This window comes from Manis javanica, chromosome 4, assembly GCF_040802235.1.
Source record: "Manis javanica isolate MJ-LG chromosome 4, MJ_LKY, whole genome shotgun sequence".
Lineage (NCBI taxonomy): Eukaryota > Metazoa > Chordata > Mammalia > Pholidota > Manidae > Manis > Manis javanica.
In genome coordinates, this window is record NC_133159.1 from 97,980,487 (window position 1) to 98,006,516 (window position 26,030).

The 26,030-nt window shown below is 46.3% G+C and overlaps 2 protein-coding genes across 12 annotated transcripts in view; both read left to right on the forward strand.

Annotated features, from left to right (window-relative positions):
* LOC108392185 (transmembrane domain-containing protein TMIGD3-like) overlaps nt 1-26,030 on the forward strand; it is an 87,929-nt gene that overhangs the window by 49,273 nt on the left and 12,626 nt on the right. The gene's annotated exons all lie outside the window — the stretch shown is intronic.
* Nucleotides 360-25,073, forward strand: ADORA3 (adenosine A3 receptor). Of its 11 annotated transcripts, XM_037005410.2 has the most exons (5): nt 360-598; nt 1,343-1,458; nt 22,210-22,314; nt 22,595-22,687; nt 23,956-24,980. In XM_037005410.2, the coding sequence occupies exon 5, from the start codon at nt 24,041-24,043 to the stop codon at nt 24,560-24,562; it is 522 nt and encodes a 173-aa protein (XP_036861305.2). In that variant the 5' UTR covers nt 360-598; nt 1,343-1,458; nt 22,210-22,314; nt 22,595-22,687; nt 23,956-24,040; the 3' UTR covers nt 24,563-24,980. The 11 variants fall into 11 exon arrangements, 9 of the variants coding, with proteins under 9 accessions (XP_036861305.2, XP_073090523.1, XP_073090522.1 ...); XM_073234422.1 differs by lacking the exon at nt 22,595-22,687 and having other exon boundaries at nt 1,320-1,458; XM_073234421.1 differs by lacking the exon at nt 22,595-22,687.

The window sequence follows — 26,030 nt, forward strand, 5'->3', positions numbered from 1 at the left end:
GATTCACCAATAAGTTGATGCCTGTTGTTTGAAAATCACTGCCTTAAGATATGTTTGAAAAATGATGGCTTGAGTCCAAAACAGTGACATGCTCAGTTACATTGACAAACCCATTTGATTCAGTTTCTGTGTCTTTACCACTGACTTTCATCTCTCCTTTTGTTAATTGGTTGAGGAAATATAGGGCCTTAGAGCAGAAGTCCTAGTCTTTCAAATTCTTCCACTGAAGAATGAGATTTACTCTTACCCGCTTCTACTCACTTGTGTGGAAGATTGTTGATTTTATGATCTCATAATGAACATCCTTCTGTGATGAGCCGAGTCAGGAGGAACACTAGGGAGGGGGCCTTTGGGGGACATTGGCCAGCTACTGACCACACAGTTACTTTGGTTGCCAAGACACTGGAATCTCACTACCATGGGTAGCAGAAGCTATTAGCTGGCACTTCCCTCATTAAGGAAAGCAAGCAGGCTCTGGCAGTGACCATACTCTTTGTGATGACCTCCTTAGTTTCCTGAAGAATTTACTTTTAGTTGTTGCATTTGCCCACCCATGAGGAAGGCCGTGCAGGAAGTGGTTCCTGTTTCCTCATGTACAGTAAGTACATCAGCAGTGGTGAGTGACTGTGTCTGTGCACAACGGGTCCAGCAAAGAGGGGAAAAGGCTAGAGGAGGGAAGCAGAGAGTAAAAAGTGCTGAAGCAAGTCTAGGTTTGGGGTAGTTTCAATTCTGCTATAAATTAGTGTTCCAGTATGCAACTTTATATTTATGTGCTTGGCAAGTCTCTCTTCAATTACACATCTTTCTGTATTGCAGGAAGTGGTGTAATTTGCATTTTATGGCCATAAAGATTTTAATAAATGAACTTAGAACCAAAAGGAGATGAAACTCAGGCAGGAGTTTGAATTGTGATTCTGGCCTCAGCATTTTCTAGATGGTGGCTGAAGATAAGCAGCTGGAAGAGCTGCCATTATTTCCCAAGACTTCATCTTTCCCATGGCTCAAGAACCAGTGGAGTGTGTGCCCAGACCAAGCTTCATGGCACATTTAAGGGGCACAGGATTGTAAAGGGGAGCTTAAATTCCTAGGCTTGGCAGAATGGCCTAGATCTCAGTTGCTTCAGCTCCAGAGATCTAAGATCTAGATAAGTAGCAGCCAGAGATTATAAGTTTAGAATTGGAACAGTCCTGGGGACTGGAAATCTGTATCTTGATACTATTGATTTTGGGAAAATAGATTCCAGTAGCAAGTTCACACCTTCCTCTTTTAGAGCTGGAAGAGAGCATGATATAGCGACAAATACTTGGTCTTGTTCTCAGATTCTGTCTCTGTTGCCTACCAGCCTCGTGACCTTGGAAAAACTGCTTCACCTCTCTGAACTTCAGGCTTCTCCTTTAGAGCAACAGTCCTCGACTTGGAGTGATTTTGCCACCCTCTCCCTGCCCCCAGGGAACATTGGTAATGTCTGGAGACATTTTTAATAGTCATGACTTGGGGGTGGAGGGCATTTAGTGGGCAGAGACCATGGATGCAGATCAACATCTCACAATACACAGACAACCCCTCACAGAAAAGAATTATCTGGTCCAAAATGTCATCAATAGAGCTGAGGTTTAGAGATAATGCATACAAAGTGTCCAGCATAAAATAGGTAGGTGCTGAACCAATGGTAGTTATCATTACCAAATGATCAGTTCAGTGTGGTTTTCAATGATATTGAAAACCATATTCTGGGGAAGTAAGGACCATAAAAGTCTGTCTTAGGTTCAGGAAAAGTCCCCAACAGTAGGACCTGCAGTGCACTGAACAGTTAGCACACGTGACCACCTTCCAGGGGCCAAACCCTGGCTCTGCTGTTACTACCTGTGTACTCTTGGGCAAGTCACTTAACCTCAGTCTACTTATCTCTAAAATGGGACCAACAATGATACCTACCCCACAGAGATGTGTTGAGATGCCCAAAGCAGGGGTCTGCATAGCATAGCAACTGCTCACCTAATATTTTCTGTTATCACAAAGGGAGTAGGTGCATAGCCAGCGCTGAGAGGGGCACTTATTTTAGTAAGAAGTTTTGTACACTTGGATATGAAGTAAAAGAGGGAACACAAACCAAATCGAAATGGATAATTCACACAGCAATAGAAAGTTTCATCAGCCCACTAAGAACCCACTGTGAGTTGTGGGCAAGGTGCCAGGTATTTATAAATGTTCTGTTATTGGATCCCCTTGATAACTCTATGAAATGGCTTTTATTAAACTATTTCAGTCTTATTTTACAGATATGGAAACAGGCTCCAAACAAGTACAGGGGCTTGCCTAAACTCACACAGCCTGCCAAGGGGTAGAGCAGCAGTTTTGAATCCAGGGATGACTCCAGACTGTGCTTGTCAGGCTGAGATTGAGGAAAGCTCAACTCAGGGCAAGTTCCAGGATGTAAAACGTTCAACCAGTTAGAGTTCTCCACATTTAAGCAAGAGAAGAAGAACTTAAAGCCAAGCCTCTGTGTGGCTGGGACAAATGGCCTGGGATACGTGGGGATGAGGAAGGGGAAGCGGGACACAAATGACAGAGAAGTCTTTGTTTTACCCAGTGTCAGCTGCTAAGTCCAGGAAAGCCACCTTGCATTGCCACAGCACCATAAGCCACTCACAGAGAACATCTCTTGGTTATTGTGACTGCCTGGCAGCCTGAGAGGTGGATATGGACTGTGAAGTTACTCAGTGTTGGTACTTCCTGCCATGAGGAGATATTTTCTAGATGATTCCTGAGATGCCCCCTCCTCTCACTAAATGTTCCATGAAGTTAGTGCTGTGGTGGTGGTGGTGGGGTGTTTGTGCAGTGGGATGAGACCACAATAGCTTGGGACTGAGGAGCCAGCCAAACCAGGAAAATGTTCCTGGAAAAAGCTGTGTCCTCCTAAACAAGCAGCTCTGTTCAGATAAGGGTTGAAATGTTGCCTAAAAAAAGCCAAGAGGCTTGAATATATCCCAAGGCTAACAGTGTTAAGGGGTCACACACTGGTACTCCTGCCTAGGGCTGTGAAATAGGTGTTTTTTCATGAATCTCTGGCTTTCCCAGGGGGCCCTTCCCCATCTGGTACTGGAAGACATCATGTGCTGCACCCAGAAAACCACCTGGGCGGACTACCTGCCTCACTGCATGGATGGTGGGTTTTGAGGCCTTCTCTGCAACTCGGGGCCTCACTCACCCACCAGAGGCTCAAGACGAGCACAGCAGAGGCCACAAGGTGTCCAAATTATCCTACACCCTGTGTGTTCTGGGGGAGCCTGTTTTCTTCCCCAGGCAGAAACACTCTCCAGTTCACTAACCTGCTTGTACACATTCAGGAGAGGAAACAGATGCTGGCTGGGCGGAAGTCTCTGAGAAGACAGTGTTTCAGTGGTGTCTTGCTAAGGCTGATAAGGAACCAGGGTGTGCTCCCACCTGGGCTTCTGCCAATACACATTTAGACCTCTGACGTTGCCCTGAGCCACTGCCATCAGAACTTGGCCCCCTTACAAGCTCCTCCTCAGGACTGACACGGAGACGAGGGTTATTTTTAAGCTGATCTTTGTGACTTCCTCTTGGCCTTCATCTTGCTCTCCTCTCTCAGAGGCCATAGAGCAGCTTCCTGCTCAGGCCAACTGGAGCTCGGGTGATGTATGCTGGGCCTGGGAGGTGAGGGCTGGCTGTGCACCTACAGGGACATGGCTGAGGCCAGTGTCAAGGGCACTGTCCTGGCAGGCAGAATTCCAACCCATCTGATCTTATGACAAGATCGTCAGAGGACTCCTAATTTCAGACTCAGGAACTGAGCAGAGTAGGGGGAAACACCCAGATCAGTCACCCAGCAGGAGTCACATGCAAGCTGCAGTTCTGGGATCCCAGGGGCCATGTAAAATGGGTATGAACATCACTGGGCAGATCCTGATGGGGGTGGGGGCAGCCCGTTTCTGGGCCAGTCTGTGCTGATTAGACTGGCTCACATTTGAGGTCTGTGGGGAAACACCCCTCCAATGTCCCTTGGCTCACAGTTTTGGAGGAGCATGTCCGGGTGAGTGTACCACTGACATCCTCAAATTGTGTCTCAGATGAATCACACCAGTCCCCTACCCCGCCTCTCTCAGCAGAGGAGCTGAGCTGACAGCACTGTGACTTCTAGGGGAAGCCCAGGAGTCAGTTCCTGTGCAAAGGCTTAGGAGCACCCTGCCTCTGCTCCTCTGGCTTCTGCCAGTGGCCAGACCCACAGCCGGGGCCTCTCAAATACAGATGCAGGGTCCGACGCTGCTCTTGTGAGCTGAGACCTCAAAGGGAAGTTAGTTCCTTGCAGGAACGTCTTTTTTTGTCATCTGCCTGGAGGGGACTGGCAGCATTCCCCAGGTCCTGTCCTCTCCTCATGTCTTAGTTTGGCCCAACAGACTGGCCTGAGAACGCTTCTGCTGGTGATTCCTTCAGCCCATATGCAGGGCTGAGGATTGGCATGTGACAGTTTAGGAAACTGGTGCTTCCTTTCCAAGGCACAGGGCTAACTGAGGCTCCATTGTTACCAGGTGGAAGTCCTGGTTCTGCAACCCCTGAGAAATCAAGCAGGAAGAGCCAGTCTGTGTCCCATGGGCCAGGAACTAGCCCATGCAATGCTCAGAAAGGCCTTTCCAGGTTAGAGTCTGGGGTAGGAACTAGGCCTTCACTCTAGAGATTACCTCTTTGGATGGATAGTGGACCATGAGGCCTTCTTTTGGTTGAGTTTGGGATTCTAGACTCTCAACATGTGTCACACATTTGTAGAGACTGCCAAACCCTCAAGTTTGCAGTGGGACTGAATAAACTGCTCCTGGCAGGTCAGAACATGGTTGGGCTGTGGCTGCTGGGACCAGGCTCCCTCTATCATTTGCAAGCAGTGCAACCTTGGGCAAGTTACTTAAACTTTCTAAATGTCAGCTCCTTACCTGCAAAAAGCAGAAGTGAAGAGAATAATAGGCTCTGTGATAGGGCTGTGCTGAAGATCAAGGGAGAGGCCATGACAGAGTGCTTAGCATTGTGCCAGGCCCAGAAAAGGCCCACAGGGGGCCAGTTTGTTATCACTGTGTCTCTGTGGGGCATGGTCCTGAGCATGGCTCCTGGCATACGGTAGACGATTGATACCTGTTCTTTCTTCCCTTCCTTCTTCATCAACCTGACTTGAAGGAGCAGTGTTGCAGCACACGGTGTGTGTGTGTGTGTGTGTGTGTGTGTGTGTGTGTGTGTGTGTGTGTGCGCGCGCGCAGTGTTGCAGCACGGTGTGTGTGTGTGTGTGTGTGTGTATCCATGTTGCATGCACTCCCAGTAGGGTGCTGGTGGTGATGCCAGGCAGCTGTGTTGGGGGAGGTCTCCCTGCATACCAGGCAAAACCTCAACCTGTTTGGGAGAGAGCTCTTGACTCTAATCCAGAAAGAATTTGCAATCAAACTCAACAAGTGCCAGCAAGGAAGGAATTCATTAAAGCAAGAGTAAAAGTGAATGACAGCAGAAGTGTGGCAGTAGAGAGCAAGAAAGAACAGAGGGAGAAAAGGGAAGTTCATTAAACTACTACTTGGCATAGGGCAAGCCCCTTGTCAACTCCTAAAGGTCACTAGGCATCCAATATCTGAAGATGCTGGAATTATATTGCTACCTCCCAAGAATTTGGGAGAGCCATGGAGCAGTGGATGGAGTGAGTTTATGTTCTGAGAACTTCCACTTTCCTACTGGTTGGAAATAAATCAGGGAGAGAGAAAAAGGATTGTGTTAAGACTAGAAAGCTAAATTAAATAGCAAAGTGACAAAGACACTCTCCATTGGAGGTGGAAGTTGGTGAGTTCCTTATCATGAAATACAATTCAGAGACAAGTGCAATAGGCTTATGCAGCAAGAAAGTTTATTTGATAAGACAGTACACACTCAGATGGGAATGCAGGCACCTTCAGAGAGGAGACATGATTAAGGTTTAGGGTTTGGGGTTTTACAGGGCCTTTTGGGTAGGGATTGGCATAAAGCATGATGTATACAGGTGATTAATAACTCCTTTGAGGGGGGAAAAATGATGGAAGAGTAGGAAGGCAAGGCAGAAACCTTCTCCTACACACACCAAGGAAGCAACTACAGCAAATGCAACTAACCCTGAAAACAACCTGAAGACTAGAACAGACCACCTACATCCAGTGAAGAACAGAAATCCACACAGAGAAGGGTAATGTGGCAGAGCCACGATCAGTCAGGACCCCATCCCTTCCCCCATCCCAGTCCACAAAAGGAGGAAGAGGACTAGAACAGGGAGGAGATAAACATTTAGGATCTCTGTGCACCTGGCCCTGGAAATCTTCTTTGGGAACATAAGTCCACATTGCACTGGGCCTTGGTGATTAATAGAGCTGGACACCAAGGAGAGTTGGAGCCCTCTGGGAGGATGAGACTCCTCTGCTTGTAGAGGACAGGCACATGCCACCAGTCCTGCTGAGACCCAAAACAAAGGCAGCAGTTTGAAAGAATTACTAGCAGTGGGGAGGGTGCCAGAGGGGCACGGGTTGGGAGGAGTTCTCTTTTCAGAAGAAAGAGCAGGTGGATGACACTTCCCCAGCCCTCCCTCAGCCCAACAGTTTGGACATTTATGGGAACCCCAAACACTCCATCCCTCTTGTTGATGGCTCAGCCTGCAGATGCCTCCTTGCATACACACTTGCCTTGCCTACTCAGCCCAACAGCATCAGACTTTGCTGCCTGGCAGGCACAAGGAGGCTTTCATAGCTTTCTTGGCCATATCTCAGACCAATTGGGGAGGTGCCTGCTCCAAGTGCTCCTTCCTCCTCGTGGCAGTGTGCACCTGCCCCAGAGCCTCCTGATTGCCCCACCCCATTAGCCCAGCAGCACTGCCATCATTGTAGGGTAGGCAGAGGGCAGCCCTGCCCACAATGATCCTAGCAGAAGCACTGCTACTTGGCTTACAAAGGGTGAGCTGTGGTGAACTGCCACCCTTGGCAAACTGCCATCCACAGTGGACTGAGATAGACCACTGCCAGTATAAAGAAAGGCAGCCCTACCTATAACGCCACCAGTAACTTGGGCTTCACCACAAAGGAGAACCAGGTAGAAAGTAGAGTCTTGAGCTTCTGGGCACCACAGAATCTCTTCTTCATAAAGCCTTTACTCTCCAGACCAGGAGGCATAGCAGATCTAATACAAAGGAAGAAACACAGAAACCCTGACAAAATGAGGAGGCAGAGGAATATGTTCCAAACAAAGCCACAGGATAAGATACCAGGAAAAATGTTAAATGAAATGGAAATCATCTATATTCTTGATAAAGATTTCAAAGTAACAGTCATAAATACGCTCACTGATCTGTGGGAAAGTATTGATGAATCTTATCCTAACCCTAACCCAACTTCAGCAAAGAAATAAAAAAGTTGAAAAAGAGCCACTCAGACCTTAAGAATACAGTAACTGAAATGAAATATACAATGGAGGGAATGAATAATGGATTGCTGCAAGTAAAGGAGATAATGAGATGGAAATTAGAGAACAGGAAAATGAAGCTGAGGAACAGAGAGAAGAAAAGAATCTCTAAAAATCAGAGGATGCTAAAAGACAACTCCAAATGAACCAATATTTGTATATTAAGGGTACCAGAAGGAGAAGAGAGAGACAAGGGGATAGAAAATCTCTTTAAGGAAATAATTGTTGAAAACTTCCCCAATATGAAGAAGGAAATAGACACCCAAATCACGGAAGCTCAGAGAACCCCTAACAAAAGGAAGCCCAGAAAGACAACATAAAAACATAATAATTAAAATGACAAAGATTAAAGATAAGGTGAGGGTATTGAAAGCAGCCAGAGAAAAAAATTACCTATAGGGAAACTCCATCAGGCTATCATCAGACCTCTCAGCAGAAACTTTACAGGCCAGAAGGGAGTGGCATGAAATATTTAAGGTATTGAAACAGAAGGACCTTCAACCAATAATCCTCTACCGAGCAAGATTATCATTGAAATTTGGCATTTTTCAATTAACTAGAGCAAATAACCCTAAAATTCATATGGAACAACAAAAGACCCTGAATAGTCAAAGCAATCTTGAGAAAGAAGAACAAAGCTGGGGGATTATGCTCCCAGACTTCAAGCTATACTACAAAGCTACAGTATTCCAAACAGTATGGTACTGGCACAAGAATAGATCCATAGACAATGGAACAGAATAGAGAGTCCAGATATAAACCCATGCATATATGGCCAATTAATACATGATGAAGGAACCATGAATATACAATGGGGAAAAGACAATGTCTTCAACAACCAGTGTTGGGAAAACTGGACAGTTACATGCAAGAGAATGAAAATGGATTACTCTTTAACCCCATAAACAAAGTAAACTCTAAATGGATTAAAGGCCTGAGTGTAAAACATGAAACCATAAAACTCTTAGAAGAAACCACAGGTAAAAATCTCTTCAACATAAGCATGATCAATTTTTTCCTGTATATACCTCCTCAGGCAAGGGAAACAAAATTAAAAATGAACAAGTGGGGATGCATCAAACTAAAAAGCTTCTGTACAGCAAAGGACACCATCAGCAGAACAAAAAGGCATCTTACAGTATGGGATAACATATTTATAAACTATTTATCTGATAAGCGCTTAATATCCAAAATATATAAAGAATTCATATGTCTGAAAACCAAAAAAACTCCAAATAACCCAATTAATAAATGGGCAGAGGGCCTAAACAGACATTTATCCAAAGAAGAAATACAGATGGCACATGAAATGATGCTCCGCATCGGTAATCATCAGGGAAATGCAAATCAAAACCACAATGAGTATCACCTCACACCATCTTGAATGTCCATATCCAAAAGACAAGAAATAACAAGTGTTGGCAAGAATGTGGAAAAAAGGGAACCCTCCTACACTGTTGGTAAGAATGTCAATTGGTGCAGCCACTGTGGAAAGAAGTATGGAAATTCCTCAAGAAATTAAAAATAGAAATACCATTTGACCCAGTAATTCCACCTTTAGGGATTTACTCAAAGAAAACAAAATGCCTGATTCAAAAAGATATATGCACCCCTTTCCTTATTGCTGCATTATTTACAATAACCAAGACATGGAATCAACCAAACTGCCCATCAATAGATGAATGGATAAAGAAGAGATAGTGCATATACATAATGGAATACTATTCAGCCATAAAAAAGAAAGAAATCCTGTCATTTGCAACAACATGAGATTTGCAAAAACATGCCATTTGCAATACCAGAGAGTATTATGGTATGTGAAATAAGCCAGGCGGAGAAAGACAAATAGCACAGGATTTCACTTATATGTGGAATCTGAAAACAAAACAAAACAAAACAAATGAACAAAATAGCAGTAGACTCAGACACTGAGAAGTGACTGGTGGTTACCATAGGGGAGGGGTTGGGGTGCAGAGGGTGAGGGGGATAGAGGGGCACAAAAATTCTCAATCATAACATAGGTTGGTCACAGGGATGGTAGTACAGCGTGGCGAATACAGCCAATGATTCTGTAACATCTTCCTATGTTGACAGATAGTAACTGCACTTATTGGGGTGAGGATTTAATAATATGGGTATCTGTTGAACCACTGTGTTGTAAACTTGAAAGCAATATAAGATTCTACATCAATGATACTTCAGTAAAAAAAAAAAAATACCTGTAGAATACTTAAGGAATTAAAGAAAAATTTAAAGGGAAAAACTTAAGTCCCTCAATGTAAAAAAAAAAGCCTTTGAAGTTTTGCCTTAAGAATAGGATTTTTTTAGGTGACTGTGTTGATCTGAATTTGGGCATTCTTTACCCATGTAGGTTCATTTATAATCTGGAGGTCTGTCTCTCATCCTGTTTACAGTTGCTTAATTGATTAAGGGGCTGGAAGAGGAGGAAGAACAGCATAAAAAATATTAAGTTAAAGAATAAGCTGAGTCTTTTTCATAGGCTAAATAGATTTTACAGTGGCATGAGCCTTGTCCTATTACCTTGCTCTACCTCAGTGGTGCCAGATACCAGTTTAGACTTTGCTTCTAACTTACTGTATCTATTCTCTCTTTGGGCCTTTGCCAACATCTGTGAAATGGTGTGGCAGTTGGATCTATTACTTTCTAAGAATCATTTCATCTTTAACATATAATTTAACACTTAAAATGGTATTTGTAAAAGGGTATGCATATACTCCCTTTGTTAGCTAAAAACACAGCAGAGTTAATCTTGGGCAAGTAAAAGGGCGAGGAGTTGTGAGACTGCAGCTGTCTCGGCCTTATTCCCATCGGCCTGTTCGCGGTGCGTTGATGAGGCCGTGTTCTGTCTCCTTGCCACTGAGGTTCTTGCATGTTCCTCCCACCCTCTCCACTACAACCCCCCCAGCCAATGGCTGCCCTGGGCTCCCTGCAGATGTTTCCAGTTTTCAGATTGCATGGAGTTCACGTTGATCATTTGTTCCATTTGCTCAGGAACAACAGCCAGCATTATTGGCAGGAAATGGAGAGGGTGCCAACTCCAGAATAACACAAAAAGCCCTAGTCATGGGCACTGGGCCGGGGTGGGAGTGGGGGAGGGAAGAAGCACAGCTGGATGGTCTTGCTGTGACCTAGAGTTCTTTTGCCCCAGCTGAAGTCTTGGTCACTGAAGCAAGGTCTAGCCTCCTCTGGGAATGGCCAAGGCAGGCCCATTGACCCCTAGGAGAGACGAGGACCAGCACGAAGACGGACTGAGATGCTATCTTGGAGGGATAGGAGCCTGGCTTCTCAGCCCAGCCCTGTGGCTAGACCTTGACCTAGAACAAATTCTATTTTTTTGTTCTTTTAAAATCAGGAAATATACCAGGGCTAATGAAAGATTAGATGTGTTTGGTGTTTAGGGTTGAGAGCAAGTACAAATAAATGTAATGCAAATTAAATTATGGGCTTCATGTGCCTGCGGATGTTTGCTAAGCAGCTGTTTTGTCAGGAGTTGGCTGTAAAATTCAGCAACCTTCACACCCTGCACAGGAGGGGACCACTTCTTAGTAGTGAATAGTGCCTAGTGATCTGCCAGGCCCTCCAGAATGAATGACACACAAGACATGGAAACTGTGATTACTGCTCAGGATAATCTGGCTCTGGATGGCTGTGCTGGAAGTGCTTCATCTGCAACAAGCTGGGGGGCTCAGCGGCTCCTAGGGGCTAGTGACTGGGTAGGCTGTGAGTCTGGAGCTGAGCCCCATCATGCCTGAGGCTGCCTTTGCCGAGCCTCACAGAGAAGTCATGGGTGGCACCGCCAGGGAGCCCACCCAGTGGGCCTGCTTATGCTTCCCTGGGTGGTGGCTGTTATCCCCAGAGCGACAAACCACTCAGGACGGAGTAAGCAAGATGCTTCTTGGCAAATGTGGAGAAGGGAGAGGAAATGGCTCCTGGAAATCTCCTTTGGGCCTTTCCCATTTCTGCAGCAAGGAGCACTGTCAGGGATTTGGAGCAGGCACAGAATCCCCAGAGGAGACACTGAGCCAATGAGCCGTGAAGAAACAGGACCTGGGTGTGCCTCCTTATGGATTCCCAAACATGGATTCCTAACCATTTCAGGGAAGAAACTGGCTGCTTCTCCAGATTTGACCTTGAACTGGCCCTCTGGGCATCAGTTTCCCCGGCACTCCACCCTAGGACACCGCAGGCACTGGTGTCCTACAAACCCCATAGTGAACACAGTGATCTGACTCAGTGAGTCCCGTTACATTGCATGCAGACGGCCAGAGGTGGCTCTCGGTCCTGCAGACAGAGCAGTGACAAAACATGTAAGTAAATGAATAACTAGCTCTGACGAGTTCTGAAAGGGCTGACACAGGAAGTAGAGTGAGAGGATGGAGGTGCATCTGCGAGTGTGCATGAGTGTGCGTGTATAAGAGGGCACCACTTTAGACGTACCACAGATGTTGATGCCGGGGTTCTTGTTTGTAGAGTCAAAGAATAAACTTAGCAAACACTCAAGGTAGGAGAGCCAGGGAGAAGCTTTTATTTAGAGATAAAGTGAGAGGACAAAGCCCCTGGCTCACACCAGGAGGGGACAAGAGAGCCCCCAAATGTGTGTTGTTTAGGGGTTTTATAGGCAGTTGAGGATTTTCGGGAATGTAATAGAGGGCTTAGGGGTGTGGACTTGTTAAGTGGTCTTAGAATGTTCATCCTTGATAAGACGGTAAGTCGCTTTTCTTATCAGCCCTCCAGGTAATTCTGCAAAATTAACATTTTAAAAGGCAACCTAAAATGGAACCTTTCTTGCTTTTACTATGTTGTTTATGGCTGGGCTTGCTTGCCATTATTAATTGCCCAGGTTGCAAATCACCTGATCAGGCCTGAAGGAGGAAAAACAGCATATAGGCCTGGGCCTTTTAGCATGCTAAAGTGAATCTTACACATGATTACAAATGATTAGCATAATAAAAACATAAACTATGCTGAGATACTTCCCTTTATCTGGGCAATATTAACTGATCTCACTGAAGTATAATTCTAGAGTTTAATGTTTAGCATGGAGTTTTGGTAGGGGGTTTCCTTGCAGATAGTTACATTGCTCTGACTGTGGTTATCCTGCCTTGCTTTTTCCAGAGGCCTTCATCCTCTGCCTAAGCCCATGATTCCTGTCTCAGTGTGAGTGATGAGACAGGCTATTGCCTGTAAAAATGCTGAGATGACAAATGCTAATATAACTACTGGACATTCCTTCTGAGATTCCCTTTGTCTAGACTCAAATTAGCCACATGCTGTTTTCTACCTATACTGACCTGAAATTGAAGTTAGATGTGAAAAACTATTTTTGTTGAGGAAGAGTTCTTACTATATTCCTCCTGACTCCTCACTGGATATAGTGAGGGTGGTCAGCATTCTTGCCAGGGGAGAGGGCAGACCTGAGAGGAATACATGAGAATGAGAATTCATTGCAGAGGCCAGGAGGAGGTGAATCTAGGTCCCCTAGGGGCCAAGTACTATTTTAGGCTTTTGTAACTTTTGGGAGAAGGGGAATGGGAATAGCTGTAAAGATGAATAAGGCATAATTTCTTGTGCAGTGTACTTAAAGGGTTTGCTAGCTAGTGGGAGTTTACTAACTAGCGGGAAAAGCAGTCTTGTAAATAACTACACAATAATATAGTAAGTACTCAAATAGAGGAATATGTAAGCTGATGTGGGAGTACAGAGGAAGAAGCTATTAACTCAGCCTGGTACTAACTTCAATCCTTTGTGGAAGTATGTGGGATGTACATAAATAAAAATAAATTCTCCCTGGGGGAACCATAATATTATGCCCTGTATAGCACCATTCCCAAGGGAACATTTACTAGCTATTGCTGGATATTGATGCTTCAAGTGTGGCATTGAGAGCTTTCCTTTAAGGGCTCACTTAACCCCAGAGGGCATTTTCAGTCTCATAATTTTTCTCTTTTGCCCAAACTGATAATCTGAAATACAACTGTGGGCCACTTGTGGAGGAAAAAATCCTTACCCCCAAAGTCATGGAGGACCTAACAAGAATCTTTGTATAACAGTCTGGAATAACCAACCTGCAGCTATGCCTCCAAAAGAAATGTGAATGTTCCTTCTAATATTAGTTCTATATACTTACTATTTATACCTTGCCTCTTTCCCCAAAGGATGGGAAGCCACTCGTAGTAAAAGAGTGCAGGGCATAGTAGAGTCACTAACACACCAGGAGTCAGGGGATGACTTGGGGCCTTTGGATGCCCTGCACAACCTAAAAAAAGCATGATTACTGGGACAGAACACCAGTTCCTAGGCTCTAGGCTGCCCAGGCAACATTGAATTATACAAAGCTCTCTCACTAAGCAGTTTAACAGACTAGTTTAGTAAGAAAAGCAACGTCTTTTCTAGCACTAGATTCCCCAGAGAAATTTGCCCTAAGAAACATTCTATAAGAAACATAGCAACAGTCTCTTCTGTCATGATGAAATGACTGACACATGCTTGATATGACAGCTTTCTATATTTGCCTTTAATAGAGAGCAGGGAGAATAAGGTTATTTGGGAAGGCATTTCAGTAGGAAAGTAAAGTATGGTTTCACGATGTTTTCTGATCAGGAACTAGATGCAGGAGCAGCACACAGAGAATGTAGAGAGAAGGCTGGACGGTCCACGAGTCCCGAATAATGATCTTCTTAGCTGAGTCTGGCAAGAGGTGGAAAGCAGACAATTGCCATGATAACACACGGCCCCCAGTAGTTGGCCCAGCCTATGAAACGAGCTTTACCCGTTGGGATACTGAGGATGTTCTGTCCGAGATGGCCATTTGGGTTTTGGCATAATTGATATTGTTCTCATATGGTTCCCTGGGAAGAGATCGGGCTTTGAAGCCAAGCTAGACTTGGGTTTGGGCCCCAGCTCTGCCATTTACTGGCTGTGTTGACCAGAGTGAGTCACTCAATAATCACCAAGCCCTAGTTTCCTCATATGTGAAATGGATCTAATAATGCTTACTTGCAAGGTTGTTGTAGAATTGAAAATGCTGTGTGTAAAACACCTGGCAAAGTCCCTGACATCCTCTCAATGGCAGCACTCCTGATAACAAAGATGAAAGGCCTTGCGCAGGAGAGAAAGACACCTGTCATCAAAACAGGGAGGTTGCTTACCTCTCGCCACGGTGGGACAGTTTGCCCCAAAATGTTCAGCAGTGCCATCACGTTAGGCAGAAGGTAAAAGGAAAGAGGCAAGGAGGTGGCCCTGCTGTAAACATCCAGGATCAGCCTTCAGGTGTTGAGATAAAGGGCATGGAGGAGGACATCTGGATCTACAATCAGGGCCTGAGGCCTGACCCCTGGGGTCTGGGGAGACACACCAGGTATGGGTGGTTAGCAGCCTGGGGCTGTGGTGAAGAGAAGCAGGCTTGTCTTCATGGGATCCTAAAGACAGGACGCTCTCCAGCAAAGGCCAGTTGACCAGAGATGGGAGAGGATGGGTCAGAGACTGGCGGTGCCGGGGAGACACTGGTGACACAGGCATGGTAGGGAGCTAAACATCGTAGTGGGGCATCACCCCGGCCAGCCCTCTGCTCCTCCGTCCTCCCCTAAGGCGAGGAGGCTCCCCTCCGCACACCGCCTCTTCCCAACTGTACAACCTTCAGCAGATTTCTGCCTCAGTTTCTTCTGCTGAGACAATACCTGCCTTGAGGGGTTGATGTGCTCAAATTTAGTGAGGTGGGGGTGTGAGGAGCTTTTAGCACTATAAAGAAAAACACGAACATTGTTTTATTGGAACATTGACAGGTTCTAAAGGAGATGCTGCTTCTCCTCAACCTTGTTGAGTCAAGATATTTGAACCTGGTACTGCCCACGAATATTCTTTTTCTTTTTTTTTAATTTTTATTAAGGTATGATTGATATACACTCTTATGAAGGTTTCACGTGAAAAAACAATGTGGTTACTACATTTACCCATATTGTCAAGTCCCCCCCCATACCCCAATGCAGTCACTGGCCATCAGTGCAGCAAGATGCCACAGATCCACTATGTGCCTTCTCTGTGATACACTGTTCTCCCCGTGATCCCCCACACCATGTGTACTCTACATAGTACCCCTCAATCCCCTTCTCTCTCCCTTCCCACCCGCCCTCCCACACCCCTCCCCTTTGGTAACCACTAGCTCATTCTTGGAGTCTCTGAGTCTGCTGCTATTTTGTTCCTTCAGTCCTGCTTCATTGTTATACTCCACAAATGAGGGAAATCATTTGGCATTTGTCTGTCTCCGCCTGGCTTATTTCACTGAGCATAATGTCCTCCAGCTCCATCCATGTTGTTGCAAATGGTAGGATTTGTTTCTTTCTTATGGCCGAATAGTATTCCATTGTGTATATGTACCACCTCTTCTTTATCCATTCATCTACAGATGGACACTTACGTTGCTTCCATATCTTGGCTATTGTGAAAAGTGCTGCGATAAACATAAGGGTGCATGTCTTTTTGAATCTGAGAACTTATATTCTTTGGGTAAATTCCAAGGAGTGGGATTCCCTGGTCAAATGGTATTTCTAGTTTTAGTTTTTTGAGGAACCTCCATATTGCTTTCCACATGGTTGAACTAGCTTACATTCCCACCAGCAGTGTAGGAGGGTTCCCCTTTCTCTGCATCCTCACCAGCATTTGTTGTTCTTAGTCTTTTCGATGCTGGCCATCCTTACTGGTGTGAGGTGATATCTCATTATGGTTTTAATTTGCATTTCCCTGATGATTAGTGATGTGGAGCATCTTTTCATGTGTCTGTTGGCCATCTGAATTTCTTCTTTGGAGAACTGTCTGTTCATATCCTCTGCCCATTTGTTAATCGGGTTATTTGCTTTTTGGGTGTTGAGTCATGTGAGTTCTTTATATATTTTGGATGTTAACCCCTTGCGGGATATGTCATTGACAAATATATTCTCCCATACCGTAGGATGCCTTTTTGTTCTGTTGATGGTGTCCCTTGCCGTACAGAAACTTTTTAGTTTGATGTAGTCCCATGAGTTCATTTTTGCGTTTGTTTCCCTTGCTTGAGGAGATACTGCCCATGAATATTCTATGAGACTAGGATGCATTTAGGCAGTTGGCAATCTACCCTTGCCTTCCTTACCCTTAACTCTCGTTTCTCTCCTCTGGGTGATCTGAGGTCGCTGGCAAAGCAGTTCTTGAAGCGGGTGCCATTAAGTTCTGAACATTGCTTTTTCTACCTCAGCTTGTGTCCTGAGCTGCAGTGAGTATGTGCTGCCACCTGGTGGTCACTGCTGAGCAGTCCAGCAGCAGACAGTTGAAGCAGACGCTGGGCAGCTGGTGCCCTCTGAGACTCAAGAAGTTCCAGCATCTCCTAACTTTTAGAGTTAGCTCGACCCTTCTCTGGATTCCCCACTAGGTACTGGAGGTCTCACATACTCTGCGTGAGTGGGGTCTGGTGGGTGGCGTGTGAGTGCCTCAAGCAGTTCCCATTTGCTGGGCAGTATTTCCTTTTGCTCATAGTGAAGGAAACTTGATGTCTTCTTTCCGCGTAGCACTTGCTCTGAGTGTCCTGAACTCACGCTACAGACTTAGGGAGTCCCTGGCTCCCTGGGCACAGCTGGAGTGTTCAAGCCACCTGGGCCCTAGTAAAAAGCCCTCTAGAGACAGATCAGCCCCTGGAGGAAACCTTCTGAATGGCCCAGACTCCTCCCTCCAGGTTGACAGAGAGGCAGAAAAAGAGGAATGCGGGGAGAGGGGGAGTAAAAGCAGACCATCTTCCTGGAGTGACTCTGAGATCTTTCTTTCTAAACCTCTGCTAGTGGCTAGCAAGCATAAAGCTCTGTAAAAATATAAGACTTTGGGGAAGTGGCAATGGGGCCAAGAGGAAGTGACAAACTTCTGTGCAACTATGCAGGCTGCATCGAGTCAGTGGGAGCCAGCCGCAGGCAGAAGCCGCCACCTGCTGCCTCACCGACATCCTGTCTTAGCAGCTACCTACACCAGTTCTAAAGCTCTGCAGGTGCTATCCCTCTGTCCCTGCGCACACTGCACGTTGCTGTTTTTGCAAGCTGGTTGCTGGAGTTTCCTAGGCTTTTCTGAGGAACTGCGAAGAAGCAGATGAACCATGTCTCTGGTCAGCCTCTCACAATGTTAAGCAGAATACTAAAGACAAGGTTGCAGCTTGAGATTGAGCCGTGTTCAGCAGCATCAGCCCAAGGAGGCTCCAGGCCAGGGTTTGGGATAGGTTAGTTCTTTCCCCAGGACTCATTGTTTTCCTGTGACTCAAAGTGATGGTTCTTCCCAGATCCTTGCTTCCTCCATGGAGTTCAGATTCTTTTAGTAGAACTGAAACAGACATGGCCTTTCTTTTAATGGGGAAATTCCTTGAGCCATATCTCAACTATAATTTATTTTCTTATTAAAAACTTTTTTTGGTACCCTAGTCCAACAAAAGGCTTTCTTTCTGGCCCAGAACTCCCCTTGGGACCCTAGCTCCACCAGGGCACCTGGTTCCTCCATGTCCTCCTAACTCAGAGAAGGTGCTAGACTTATATTGTACCCGTGTTCTCTTCCCACAGTCTTGGTTGTCACTCTTTTCTAGCTTGAAGTTAGAACCTCCTATTGATAATATGGCAACATCAGATCCAGGGATGCCTTAGACTTGTGAAAGCTTCATGTGGCTGTTCACTTGCTCATTTATTTAGCAAACACTGTGGTGTGGAACCTGGGCTCTGAAGCCAGGAGCCTGGGTTAGAATGCCAGCTCTGCCACGTCCTAGCTGTACAATCCTGAGCAAGTTACTTGATCCTTCTGAGCCTTGGTTTGCTCTGTAGTAATGGTAGCATCTATTTCACCAGAGAGCATTAAATGAGACCGTGTAAGTAAAAATGCTCAACACGGTAGCTGATATAACAGAAAGTCTCTTAGCAGGTCCTAGTTGATTGATTGGTATTATATACCCAGTTCCAAGTTTATGCCCCCTGGTTTACTTATTCATTTATCAAAAATATACCTAGTACCTACTATCTGCCAGTCATTGTGACTGGAGCTGGAAATGCAGAAATAAAAAGTGGAGGTCCCTGTCTTTCAGGAGCTTACAGAGTATCAGGGGAGGGGTGGTATATAAACACAGGGTGGAGGGGGCTGTATGGGAAGTTTTCCTCAAGATCCCCTTTGGGAACAGTCTTGAAGGAAAAGCACTTGTGTTCTAGGCAGAAACAGTAGAGAAGGGCCTTCCAAACTGGGAGAGAGCATGTGCACCAGGGAGAGGAATTGAAAGAGCAGGGGTGCTCTGCATGTTTTGGAGGGGGGGAACAGCCTCCAGGAGGCTGCTGAGCTGGGAGACCCCTTTGCGGAAGGTCTCACTTCTGTGTTATTTCAAGGAGTCTGGACTCGATCCTGAGGGCAACAGGGAGGCTGTGGGGGAGCTCACATCTGGGGATGGGTTAGCAGGCTGAAGTGGTCAAGTTCCTTGACCAAGAGTGGCTGTGCTGTGGTAGGGTAATGGGCTAATGAAGTGGCTGTCTGCACAGGCCTCTCGGGCCTCTTTCCACACTGCGTTTTGGTGTTCAGTCTGGAGTGAGAAGGACACTCAGGGCCTAATCCTAGGTCAACATGCTCAGTAACTGGGAAAGCCATTTCCGTCACCACTCAAAATGCAACCCCCACCCTGAGCAGTGATAGACTGTCTACTCAGAAAATGTGAAGGAAGGGCTTCCCTTATTTAGGGAGAGTAGATTCTCAAGGTATGAACAGAGAATTCTGGAAACAGAATTCCCAGGTGGGAAGAGGTGGCTTGATCCATGGCCCCAAGCATGTCCCTGCCTCTCCTTTTCCCTGTGGATTTTTCTCTCACAGGCTGTCTTGTCCTCACCACACTGCTCTTATCATGGTGCCTGGACACAAACCCCTCTCCCCGGCTTCTCCAACCCAGCTGAGATGGTCCGCTTCCAAAAGGACTGACTTGGTCCTAAAGGAGAAGGAAAGCATAAAGGTCTAAGAACACACCGGTCAGGTTTCCAGCTCCAGCTGTCACATCCATTCCTAAGGATGAGGCTCACTTCCAGTGGGCTGGACCCTTCATGCACGCACTTTCTCTGGCCTTCTTGCCTTTTCCCTTCCCCACCTTTGGCCCATAATCCCGTAAGGGCAGCTGTTTCTAAGTGTGGGAGCTGTCCATTGTCTGTCTGACCAGCTGCCAAGTATAGAGCAAACGTCTGTGCTCCTCTCTGCCGAGGACCCATACCCTCTATCCTCAGCCACCCCAGGTTGAGCTGTGACAGCCCCAGGACTGCCAGACCTTCCAGGAAATGGCTCCGTAGATGTGCAAGCCCCACAACCAGGCAACATGGCTCATCCCTACACTGCAGGGTCTTTTTCTCTCATGAGGTAATTTGGTGCTACTGGGTGGCCGGAAGTCAGTGGCGAGAGGACAGATTCAATGGTTGGTTTAGAGTGAGGACAATGTGTTTTGATAGCATGCAGCCTCCTAGAAATCGCTCTCTGTGACTTTATCTCTCGGAAGCGGAGATAAAGAAAAACAGTTTCAGTAGAAACATTTATAAGAGGCCTCATTGGAGGCTGGTGAAGCTTCTTAAATTCCCATAGTGCGGGGCCATGGACATAGCTAACACTGGAAACTGCTAGCATGATGGAAATGCAGTCAGAGAGGGCTGCCCCTTAATGTCTGGGGAGTTTGCTCAAGGAAAAATGGCAAGTCGAGCAGGGATGTGCAAGGGATTCAGACAGACTGGGGCCAGCTTGGGATGTCATGAAGGATCAGTGGGTGATGTAGAAGCAGACCAACTACAGAAGAACCTGACAGGTGCGTGCCAGGCTTCTTGCCAGTGTCCCCATAAAGAGTGTATTAGTAAACATCAGAACAATACTATCATTATCACTGAATTTTATTTTTGGCTGTACATAGATTGTTGTTTAAGGTAAATAGCTTAAACACTTCAGTCCACTGCTTACGTCCAACTATTCTTTCTTGCTGTCTTTCTAAATAATCCCCTTGGAGGGCATTGAGAAGCACCTGAACTCGGTGGACCTCAAATAACAATTGCTTTTGAGTGTCTGGTTCCTAGAAGTTGCAGACCATGTGAGGAACTTCAGGGAAAAGGGTCTGATTGCCAGACAGTTACCTGTCCCTGGGGGTGGGGGTGGGAGGGTCTGCTACCTGACTACATGCAGGTTGCCCTTCCCCTCCTTTTGCATGGCTGGTCATCCTGTTGTCCTGTTGTTCCTCAGATGGGTTGGACACAGGCTGGCTGCTGCCCTGAGAGCAAGTGAGACTTTGGTGGGTGTGTGGGCTGAGAAGGGGAGCTGGGGGGTCAGCAGCTGTGACGCTTATGGGAAGTGCTAAGTATTCTGCTCTTCTAAGCAGGGGATCTTAGCTTGTCCCTTTGGTAAAGGCCCTTTGGTGCTAAAGCTGGGTTCCAGTTATGCCCAGCTGCCCAATTTTCCATGCTTGCCGTTATGCACTGTTTTAGTCTGTCCAAGCTGCTATAATGGAATACCAAACACTAGGCGACTTATAAACAACACTGATTTCTCAGTCCTGGAGGCTAGGAAATCCAAGATCAATACACTGGCCAAGTCCCTGCCTGGTGAGAGCGAGCTTCTGGCAGAAGGGACAAGGGAGCTCTGTGGGGTCTCTCTTACAAGACTACTCCCATTTATGAGGGCTCTACCCTCAGAACCTGATAACCTGCTAAAGACCCCACCTCCAAATATCATCACTTTGAGGATCAGACCTCAACATACGAATTTGGAGGGCACACAAACATTCAGTCTACAGCATTCACCAGAAAAGAATAATCCTAGCCAAGGTTAGGGGCTGCCAGTAGCCTATTCCTAGCTCTTCCACATCTTTCACTTGCCTCCTTATTATGGGATCTTCCTGCTAAGCTCGCAGGAAGCCAAGGTGTTACATGGTCGGTGTTTTCAGCTCCTTTCCCGCACAGCACTGCAGGCCCATCAGGCCTATGTGAATGGATGCTGAGCCTTCTCAGTGCCCCTCACACTCCCTCCTCTGCTCTTTCTAAACTCTTGCTGAGCGTTCCTGGTTCTGCACTTCCTCTTGGGCCATCTCACTTCCTGAAACACCCCTGAAAAGGGTTGCTTATCTCGATGGAGTCTGAGTAGCCCTCCAGGGGCAGGGGAGAGCAGAGGCTTTGAGCTCTCTGCGTGGGGAACTAGGAGCGGCAGGACTTTCAGATTCAGCCCACAGAGAGCTATCCTCCACGCTTCCCGGAACCCAGGGACGTCGGCCCGAAAGGCACTGGAAGAGCCTTCCGACAGGCTCTTGCTAAGGAGAGGGGGTCTCCAAGAGGGCACCCCCCAGAGAAGAGAGGAATGGGCCTCCTGTGAGTTGGAAGCTGTTACTGCCGCACCAGGACCCTCTGGCAAGATGTCCGGCAAGAGCTAGGCTTACTGGCCCACACCGATCTTGTCGGCACACTTGCCACCTAGAAGGCACCTGTGGGAAAGTGAGATGACTGCCAACAGCACTGCCCTGTCATTGGCCAGCATTGCCTACATCACCGTGGAGGTGCTCATCGGGCTCTGCGCCATAGTGGGCAACGTGCTGGTCATCTGGGTGGTCAAGCTGAACCCCAGCCTGCAGACCACCACCTTCTATTTCATCGTCTCGCTGGCCCTGGCTGACATCGCCGTGGGGGTGCTGGTCATGCCTTTGGCCGTTGTCGTCAGCCTTGGTATCACAATCCACTTTTATAGCTGCCTTTTCATGACCTGCCTGCTGCTGATCTTCACCCACGCCTCCATCATGTCCTTGCTAGCCATCGCTGTGGACCGATACCTGCGGGTGAAGCTCACGGTCAGGTAACCTGCTTGCGGTGGGTAGCGGGGAGTGGTACAGGTGGCTGGGAAATGGGGCTACAAAGTTCAGATCCCAGAGTGAAAACAAATCCAGATTGGCTTCTGAACTTGCAAGAAGGCTCTGCATTTCTTTTGTGTGTGACGGGTTTAACAATGATGAGCTGACTCAGAGGACTGCTCCGGTCCCTCCCCACTGACTAGGGGAGGGCACGCGCCATCCCCCAGGGGAGCTGGCCGTGATGAGAGCGTGACGGGTCATCAATTAATCGGAAATGATCTTCAGTTTTTAGAAATGACAAGAAACCTACAAGATAAGATAAGGAGCAGGCAGAAAAGAATAAGAGGAGATAAACAGATGGTTCTGCCCTTCGCAAATGTAGGTTATTTTCAAGTTATTTTAACTTCACTTCCTCTCCCACGTTGAGAAAGAGTCCACAAAAGTTCTCCATCACACATGGTAGTAACAGCCTTTTGGGGGACCATGTGAACAGAACGGATTGCCAGGTGGGGAAATCTGATTCCCCAGGTGTCCTGCATAGCGATCATCTCATGTTTCTCCTCTTTCCTCTTGATAAGTGAGCATGAGGGAGCCACAGAAGAGCTTTGATAACATGTAAGTCCGGGTTCAAGTCCCAGATGATGGATCTGATCTTGGGCAAGTTAGTTAACTTTCTCTGCTTCAATTCCTCATCTTACCATGGTGGTTAAGATACTCTGAACTCAGACTTACCTCATTTCCATTTTAGTTTGTAGACATTCTATTTTAGTCTGTACATGTTACTGCTTCATTTTTTTCACCCATGAATTGGGGATAATAATTGCATCTTTCTCATATGATTAAATGAGTCAACACATGTAAAGCTCTTAGAAAAATGCCTGGCATACAATCTCTCCTCAAAGAGTGGTAGCCATAACTACTACTCTCTTCACCGTTGCCATCAATGTTATGGAGATTCTCATAAAAATCTCTCCCATTCATTGCGATATTTAATTGAGATAATATCTCTGGAGTAACTTAATAAAATCAGTTTCCTCCCTGTGGTCTCTGTAGGGGAAGGGATGGTTAGAGGAGAAAATGGCAACTTTGGTTAGATGAGGCTTTTAAGGTCCTGGCAGCACTTTAACACAACCTTCCCCACTCCATGAACTCATTTAATGCAAACACCACGTGTGGGCGCCTGTGCAGATAGAGAAGTGGGGGTTGGCACAGGTGGAGGGGAAGGGTGGAGAAGGTGGTATAATTTATGGGCATTAGCGTACCAGCCACATGAATCAGTGCAGAGCATAGCAGGCAAACACACCCGGAGGAGGTCACTACCTGGAGAGAAGTACTTGGAGGTCACTACCCAGAGACTTAGATAAATCTGACCTCCTTGGAACTGAAGAATTCTTGGTCAGGAAATGGAGCTGCGAGAGGGGTGTGCAAGCACCTGACCCCAGGCAGCACATTCCCAATCTATTCTAGATTGTGTATCTTTAGAGAAGTCTCCAGAGACTTCTGCTGGATTTTTCTCTAATTACTGTCTGCTCATCTTATCTTCGTGTGGAAACTGCCATTGCATACCAACGCCCTCCAGCTCCATTTCCCTCTCCCTTTTAGCAATTCTTGCCATGAACTTAACCCACCCTCTTCCATTCACACAGATACAGGAGCGTCACCACTCAAAGAAGAATATGGTTGGCCCTGGGCCTTTGCTGGCTGGTGTCATTCTTGGTGGGACTGACCCCCATGTTTGGCTGGAACATGAAACTGACCTCAGAGTCCCACAGAAATGTCACCTTCCTTTCATGCCAATTCCGTTCTGTCATGAGGATGGACTACATGGTCTACTTCAGCTTCTTCACTTGGATTTTTATCCCCCTGCTTGTCATGTGTGGCATTTATCTTGACATCTTCTATGTTATTCGGAACAAACTCAATCAGAATTTCTCAAGCTCCAAAGAGACAGGTGCATTTTATGGACGGGAATTCAAAACAGCGAAGTCTCTGTTTCTGGTTCTCTTCCTGTTTGCTTTGTCCTGGCTGCCTTTATCCATCACCAACTGTATTTTCTACTTTAATGGTGAGGTCCCACAAGTGATACTGTATTTGGGCATCCTGCTGTCCCATGCTAACTCCATGATGAACCCTATCGTCTATGCTTATAAAATAAAGAAGTTCAAGGAAACCTATCTTTTGATCCTCAAAGCTTGTATGTTCTGCCAGCCTTCTGATTCTTTGGACCCAAGCATTGAAAAGACTTCTGAGTAGTTATTATCCATGGAAGATGACTCTTCATCCCACTGGCCTTCAGTTTCAGCATCAATAAACACTTGAGGGCCTATCCACCCAGGCCAAGGGCTTTCACATCAAGAGATTCCTTCCACTGATGTAGGGAGCATTTGGCTGCCTGCCTCCAACTGTACCTCCTCTACTATCCTTTTCCCCCAATTTGACTTCTTTTTCTTGTATTTCTTCTCAAATTCAATTTTCTGGAAGCCTGTTGAGGACAATGCTCTATTGTTATAACTACCTGTGTTCCTCCTTCCCAAACAGGAGAAGTCATGCAGTCTGAGGGATGCCTCATTGACTTACTGACAAAAGGCCTCCATTGGGCTGGACGTGCATGTGATGGATTCCACTCCCTTGTGGAACTAAGGAAAGAGCCCAGCTCTTCAGCCCTGCTTGGGAGTTGGTGGAAACAAAAGGAAGGAACTGAGTTTAATGGGAACTTAAACTGCTGAATTCACCTGTAAATGTATTTGAGTAAATAAAATATGACAGCTAATTGTTGTTTAGCTCTTTGCTGAGGGCCAGGTTCACTCGGGGCTTGAGGATCCAGCTGGCTGCTCTTGGCACTCAGCCTGCTTGCTACCTGGAGCATGTTTACTGTGCAAATTCTGGGCCCCTCATCCCATGTCCCAGAACACCCGGCTCGTTTTTCCTGGGCTGATCAGAGCATTTGTCAATTTCCTGAAACAATCATCGGCTGTTAGAGAAGGGATGATTCTCTCTCTAGAGCTGAGTCCTAATCAGCTCCTGTGGTTTTCATTTTAATTGGAGTAGTTGGGGTGAGGCAAAAAAGAGACACTGTATAGCTATTATTTGGTGAGCACTTTTCTATGCACTAGGCACTTTGCATACTTTACCTCTTTTGGTCCTAACCATCTCTGAGGTAGGTACCACAGCATTATCATCATCTCCGTTTTGCAGAAGAAAAAAAATGAGGCGCAGAGAGGCTAAGTAACCTGTCTACAGTCAAACAATTGACAGGTAGTGGAGCCAGGATTTAAACCCAGCCCTGCCTTATGGGAGAACCCAAACTTCTCACCACATAGCCTCAGACATGAAGAGAGAATTGTTACTGCTCCAAAGTCCAAACTCTCAAGTTGACTTAACGTACAATTAGCAGATATGTGAGTGCCAACTACTATATGTATACCTGAGGACTGCTGGGATATTTTTGTTTTGTTTTTTGTCTTAGTTTCAATTTTTGATGTCTCATTCATCAGGCCACTAGGCAGGGATAGAGGTCTAGTCACATTATTCAAGCACTGAGTGTGGCTCTGGGGATTCAAGGTGCATTTCTGGCTTGGTCTGTCCAAATGTGTAGCTGTGCACTCTCATGCCCAGGATGATAAATATATGAACTTAACAAGAGCAGCAAGATAAGGATTTCAACTAAACCATGTCAAAGAGGGTAAGTGTACTGAAAATATTTTTTCTTAATTCTTAGCCA

What these genes read in the sequence shown, in the direction of transcription:
- ADORA3 (XM_017652274.3), top strand. Translation starts at nt 21,965, where the DNA reads ATGACTGCCAACAGCACTGCCCTGTCATTGGCCAGCATTGCCTACATC. An exon ending in CGGGTGAAGCTCACGGTCAG is followed by an intron (nt 22,315 to 23,955) that starts GTAACCTGCTTG and finishes CCATTCACACAG; the next exon opens with ATACAGGAGCGTCACCACTC.